The sequence below is a fragment of the Malus sylvestris genome, chromosome 9, assembly GCF_916048215.2.
Source record: "Malus sylvestris chromosome 9, drMalSylv7.2, whole genome shotgun sequence".
NCBI classification, from domain to species: domain Eukaryota; kingdom Viridiplantae; phylum Streptophyta; class Magnoliopsida; order Rosales; family Rosaceae; genus Malus; species Malus sylvestris.
Window position 1 is genome coordinate 29,970,871 of NC_062268.1, and position 6,463 is coordinate 29,977,333.

The 6,463-nt window shown below is 36.2% G+C and overlaps 1 protein-coding gene across 2 annotated transcripts; it reads left to right on the forward strand.

Moving 5' to 3' along the window:
* LOC126582062 (E3 ubiquitin-protein ligase RMA1H1-like) lies at nucleotides 1-1,973 on the forward strand. Of its 2 annotated transcripts, none has more exons than XM_050246044.1 (2): nucleotides 1-548; nucleotides 1,074-1,973. In XM_050246044.1, exon 2 carries the CDS (start codon nucleotides 1,115-1,117, stop codon nucleotides 1,889-1,891), a length of 777 nt encoding a protein of 258 aa, XP_050102001.1. In that variant the 5' UTR covers nucleotides 1-548; nucleotides 1,074-1,114; the 3' UTR covers nucleotides 1,892-1,973. The 2 variants fall into 2 exon arrangements, with proteins under 2 accessions (XP_050102001.1, XP_050102000.1); XM_050246043.1 differs by having other exon boundaries at nucleotides 2-189.
* Nucleotides 1,974-6,463: the final 4,490 nt, after the last annotated feature.

Consider the following 6,463-nt stretch of genomic DNA (forward strand, 5'->3'; position numbering starts at 1 on the left):
CCTCCCTCTTTCCTCCTCATCTTGCACCTTCCCATTCCCTTCATCCTCCTCGCTCTCCAATCTCCATATTCCAAAACCCATTACCCGCAGCACTCTCTCTCCTCTCTCTCTGTTTGTCCATTGACGCTCTGCTTCCAAAGCTCACAGAGAAAAGAAAACCCACCAAAACCCACCTCTCACATCTTGCTGGTATGCACTCAACTTCCCTCTATCTGTTCCTTGTTTTGTTTGTGGGGCTTCCTTCTCTTTGAATGGTTTTTCCTATTGGGTTGTTGTGTTTTTGGATTCTCGAGCTGATTAATCGTCCAGGGATTTCAGCTCAAGGATCAAAAGGGATTCTGGCCTCTTCTTTTTTGCTTTGGGTTTTGGTTGATTATATGTAAAGCAGGATTCTGGAACTCTATTACATGTACAAGAACAGCAAAAAAGTGACACAACTTGCATACAACATTAGTTACTTTGATCTGTCGTGTTTTAGGCTGCCTAGTTCACCTGTTTTCTCAAACAAGATTGTCTCTACTAGTCAACCTTAAGCATTGAAAACATAGGTATTGCTGGCCTTTCTGTTCGTCTTCGATTACGATCTGGTTTCTGAACGTTTCTGCTCTATGAACATGGAAAATATTCATTAAATATTGAGAGAGAAATTAAAATGTTTTTTGTTGTTTAAATATTGAATAAATATTTGAGAGAGAATTTAAAATGTTTTTGTTGTTTAAGCCCTTCTAGAAGGGCTGCTGATAATTGATAAATATACTCGATCTGATCTTACCGTTTGGTTTAACTTTTCTGGACTAATTTGATTATTTATATATTGGTGGTGTTACTTTTGTTTCAACTTTTCCCCCTTTTTTTTTTCTTTTTTTTTTTCAAACTTTTGGTCCAATGGTTTTTAATCGCGTAAATTTTGATGCTTTCTTGTTGTCGTCTCGTTGCCATGATTGATGCTTTGAAGTCTTGTTGATTGCATTTAGGCATCTTTCTCTAGCCTTTCGCATGGACGGCTTTGAACTTTCGTTAGAAGCTGATTTTTAGACCATGTTTCTAACGTTCTTTGTTTTTCCATGTCTCAGATTTACGCAGCTCCCAAATACTAGTTTCTCGATCGGTTAAGATGGCTACAGAGCAGCTTTTTCCAGTGGTTGTGGCTCAAGATAACTCCATTGGACAAGATAAATGTTCCTTTGAAAAATGGAATACCGTATCTGATGGAGTCGCGGACTCCGACAACAAATCCTGTGGCACCTTCGACTGCAGCATCTGCTTAGACTCTGTGCAGGATCCTGTGGTCACCCTCTGCGGTCACCTCTACTGCTGGCCTTGCATATACAAGTGGCTTCAGTTCCAAAGCCCGTCTTCCGAAAACCAAGATGAGCAGAAACAGCCCCAGTGCCCTGTATGCAAAGCTGAAGTCTCCGAGTCCTCTCTAGTCCCACTCTACGGCCGGGGACAAACAACCAAACCCCCAAAGCCCTCGAAAGGCAAGGCTCCTCATCTTGGTATAGTGATTCCGCGAAGACCCTTTCGTCCTTGTGGGGCTGACACACCGCGATCAGCCCGTACACCCACCAGTCAATACGTTACTCCGCAACTTCATCATCGGAGTTCTCCTTACGGTTCACAACTAAACAGTCCCCTACAAGACCCAATGAATAGTCCTGGCGTCGCCACAACCGCGATCAATCCAGGAGCTGACATGTTTGGTGAAATGGTATATGCAAGGGTTTTTGGCAACTCGTTAACAAACTTGTATACCAATTCGAATTCGTATAATCTGGCGGGGAGCGGTAGTCCGAGGGTTAGAAGGCATGTAATGCAGGCTGATAAGTCGCTCAGCAGAATATGTTTTTTTCTCTTCTGTTGCTTTGTGCTGTGCCTTGTTTTGTTCTGAACAAATTTTTACCTCCCTTGCCCGATTGTACCCCTGTAAAAATGAGTAGAAAGATTATATGAAAGACGTGCGGATTCAACCAGATGAGTGTGTTGCTAATTTTACGTCAATGGTTGAAATAGTTTCTATCTTCTTCTTTTTTTCTCTCGTCGCACGTTTAGGAGAAACCAGATAGCTCCGGAGTTCCGGGTGTATACGTCTGGTTACAAGGCAGATTCTCTACCAACATACACACTACAATATAGATGTTTAATTTGGAATGATTAGATTGCAGTTTTGGTTGGTTTTGTTGTTGTGATGAATGTGGGAAGCTAATTCTTGCTTGATTGGGATTAGCTTCCGGGGAAAGAACGAGTTCCGGACAGAGATGCTGCAATTCTGCCAGGCCTAAAGGGCTATAAGGCACGAAAAAGACGGAATATCCAACAAAAATTAACATTTAATTTAACAAATTTATTGTTCCACAAAAAAAACTAAAAAGAAAAGAAAAGAAGACAGAATATTATGTAGAAAAACTAGAGAAACAGAATAACTAACATAGATATTATTGATCAATAATTCATCAACAATATCATAACTAATAGTAAATATCATTCAAACTTGAAAAGAAGCATTCTAGCCAAGTTTTAACTTAAGCTTGGGAGATTTCTATTGGTGAAAACTACGTGTTCTGATATCCGACTCGAACTTCATTTCTTAACAATTTTTTTGCACACTTCATTCCTTAACTATTTCTACTGAAACACATACATTATCGATAATATTTGATCACGAATAGTGTGGATTCATTACCTTAAGCACACGCCACTGTATATGAAGACTATGGATCCGCACATTAACTAAGTTAAGATGTGGTCCATCCAAATTACATAATTCTTGAGATGGTTAGATTTTCTTAGATTAGCTAGTTTATTACCATAATTATGCTTCTTCAAAGGTAGTGATGGAATTGAGTATTTAGATTGACCTTATAATTTCAATCTATAATAATTTGTGGTGCTTTGGAATATAAAAATACTTTAGTTTTTTTAACTATTAAATCTTGATTTTCATGAATCAAAATAATAATAATAATAATAACGCTTAAAAATTCAAAATATCTGATACTCAGAAGGATAATAGAAAATCCTCTAACTCTAATCATTATCCTTATCAAACTATCCGACGAGGCATGTCCTCCTCTTTCCTACCACCTCTTTTCAAGTTTTCAAGTAACACATAGGCCCACCCATTGGCAACACAACCTAAAGCAAAACATACACTCGTGGTGGACCTTGTAGGGTAGGCACCTAAACATCAAAGGTGTTACCAAGAAATTATTTTGGAAGTTTAGTATATCACGTAACATACTGACCTAAAGCAAAACATATACTCATGGTGGACCATGTAGGGTAGGCACCTAAACATCAAAGGTGTTACCAAGAAATTATTTTGGAAGTTTAGTATATCACGTAACATACTGATATGGTTCATAAGTTTATCAAAATTATAATATGTGTACAAACCAAATTCTCAAATGAAAAATTACAGTTACATCACGTGGTGAATCAGATACATACAAGAATTCTTCCGAGGGATAACCAGATGGCAGAGAACCCTATAGGAAAAGTAGTCGACTCGTTTTGAAAGCCTTCGGCGACTTTGGGTAAATGACAAGTCTACGCTTGGATGGTGCCAAAACCAAAAGGGCCACCACCACTTAGGTTGTGGGCAAAGGATATCACGGATAAGCACTCACTACATGGCCAGTAATATGACAACCAAAATATTAAAAGACATCTGGATCTAATTACATGGGATACTTTTTGTGCTCTACAAAAACAAAAAACATAAAAGAGTTTTCTACCAGTGTATATCGAGAAGCCATGGCCCAGCGACATGCTTGGCCCCATGAATCCGGCTGTTATTGAAGAAAACAGGCGAAACGCACAGAAGAAGACAAACAGGCAGATGGGGTCGTGAGACCAGCATGCACTGGATCACCATTGTGAACACGGAATTCTGAAAGACATGTCACCTAACAACTTTTTTAACATCATCAGTGCTTGCATATTACTGTAGAATTATTAGAGAGACGGGTCAAAAGGCCCACTTCCAGCAACACCGATATTGTCTTTTAACTTGTTAATTACCAACTGCATAATCCATCAGGTACATCAATATTGTCCACAACTTGTTAATTACCACATGCACAATCCGTCAAGTGTGATGTTTTATCACAAAGGCCTCGGTGTTAGTTAGAGTGGTGTTAGGATATTTAAACTCTTCTTTTCTTAGAGATACGGTTGATGTGGAATATTTCAACAATTACTAGGTGTGTGATTTTATTACAAAAGACCTCATTGATTCTAGATGCAAATTTTCCACATATAACTTGTACGTTGTTTTTTATATCTCCGGTGTGTGGTTATATTCTCCAATACAAGACTATTGCTAATGCATCAATCACATTATTAGTGATATTTTGTTTTTGTTTCTTGTTTCCGGATGAACAGAATCAAAACCAATTGTGACAATGTGGCATATGAATCGTTATTTCAATCCCACTGGGGATAATAGAATTTGAGATTTATCAACAGTTGCATGGTCACCTCAACCAAATTCCAACATAATCTCTAATATAATTGCAGGCCTAGCTTTGAAGGACAATGATTTCGATTTCTAGCAAATGCAAGGACTTCACGTCAATGCAAGTTGGTGAGAGGATTAAATCATCCGTTCATCACTTCATTCTTTCCGCAACATGATATTCGCACACTCGTTTTTATTTTAGGAATTTTAACAAAAAGTTTCCGGTATTGTTCATTTTAACGAAAAATCACATTTTTACACTAAAAAGTTAATCATAGTACTATTCACTTTACCCTTTATTTTGTCTTTATCATTAAAACTCAAAGTCTTCAAGTCATTTTCATTAGTTTTCCTTTTTATTCGATTGTCGGATTGAATAAATTGATAAACATCAAAGGGCAGAAGTTAATAGGGGTATGTGAATAGCACCACCATTTTTATTTGACTAATATACGACATCATTTCTCTTTACATGCAAATTAATATATATATATATATATATATATATATATGTGTGTGTGTGTGTGTGTGTGTGTGTAACTTAAGTTAGTTATTAAAAGTATAAGAAGAAAATGATTGCTCACATGTCATATTTGATTTGTGAGTAAGAAGTAAAAATTAGTGATGCAAAAAAACCCTCAATAATTTTGAAAATGTGTCGACAATATATTGATATTCTTATCCACGACTATATTATTTAAACATAACGATTAGATATTGACCATTAGAAACATTTATTTTAGAAATAAAGAGTCTTAAGTAAAAATTAACAATGCAAAAAATCCTCAATAATTTTGAAAATGTGTTGACAACATATTGATATTCTTATCCATGACTATATTATTTAAACATAATGATTAGATATCGACCATTAGAAACATTTATTTTAGAAACGTGTGTGGGTTGTATAGCTGGAGTAAAGAAGTTGAAGTATTTTGCAAAAGGAGATTGTGACAACAATTTTGAGTCTAGTGGGGTTTTTGGACCGTTTGATGTGCATTTGGAATCTATGGCAGTTTATGTTGTCATTTTCTCGTTCCCTCATTTGTGTTCGTTGGTTTTCTAAATGCCATAATAGCCTAGAGTTTTTTTAATACGTCGATAACCTTGATTTTTTTCTTTCAAAAAAGTAAAAATTTATACTAAATAGAGAACACTTTACATGTACAGATAGATTACCATGTAGCGTCTCGTACCAATAAGAACATGGGAATAAAAAATTCACACATTTTTATTTCATTGCAAGACGTTACCGTAACAATGTACTCATGTCATATAAGTTTTTATCCACACAATAATCCAACTTTAATAAATTAGTATCAAATTTGTTATAAATAAAATTCGAATCCAAAATCTCTCTCTTATAAATAAAAATAAATACCACTAAATTTGAGAAAATGACTGCTTTGAGTGAGTACTTTGATTAAACGATGATTAGCCAACGTAGTCCAACACTGATTTCGTCAAATGTCAAAAAATCACATCAACCTTATTGACTTGCTACCCAAATTGCAGACTTTGATCTCCATGAAATAATGCCACTGGACCGGCTCCCCATTATTTCTGAAAGAATTTTACATAATTTCTTATCCCTGTTTTCCTCATCTTTTGTGGGCCCCGGTTGTGTCAATTAAATGAAAACTTATGCCATATGATGTCATTGTAACGGTGTCCTAAATCAATAAACGCGATTTCATGTGAACAAGTTAAAGTACACGGCATCGTGCAATAGGCTTAGGACATCGTCATCCCGGCCTACCAGCTTTATATTAGGCAGAGATTTATCTGCATCATTCGATATCCTTAGTGACAAACACCTCGTATCATTCAGTATTTGCATTCTCTGAATCATTAAATTAAACGCTATTGTGATTTATCCGAATGCGATTCTAACTTCTGTAAGTTTTAATTACACAGCATGCATAAGATTATATGTTATAAGAACCAATTACGGACAATAGGCAATATATGTTATAAGAACCGATAACGAACAATAGGCAA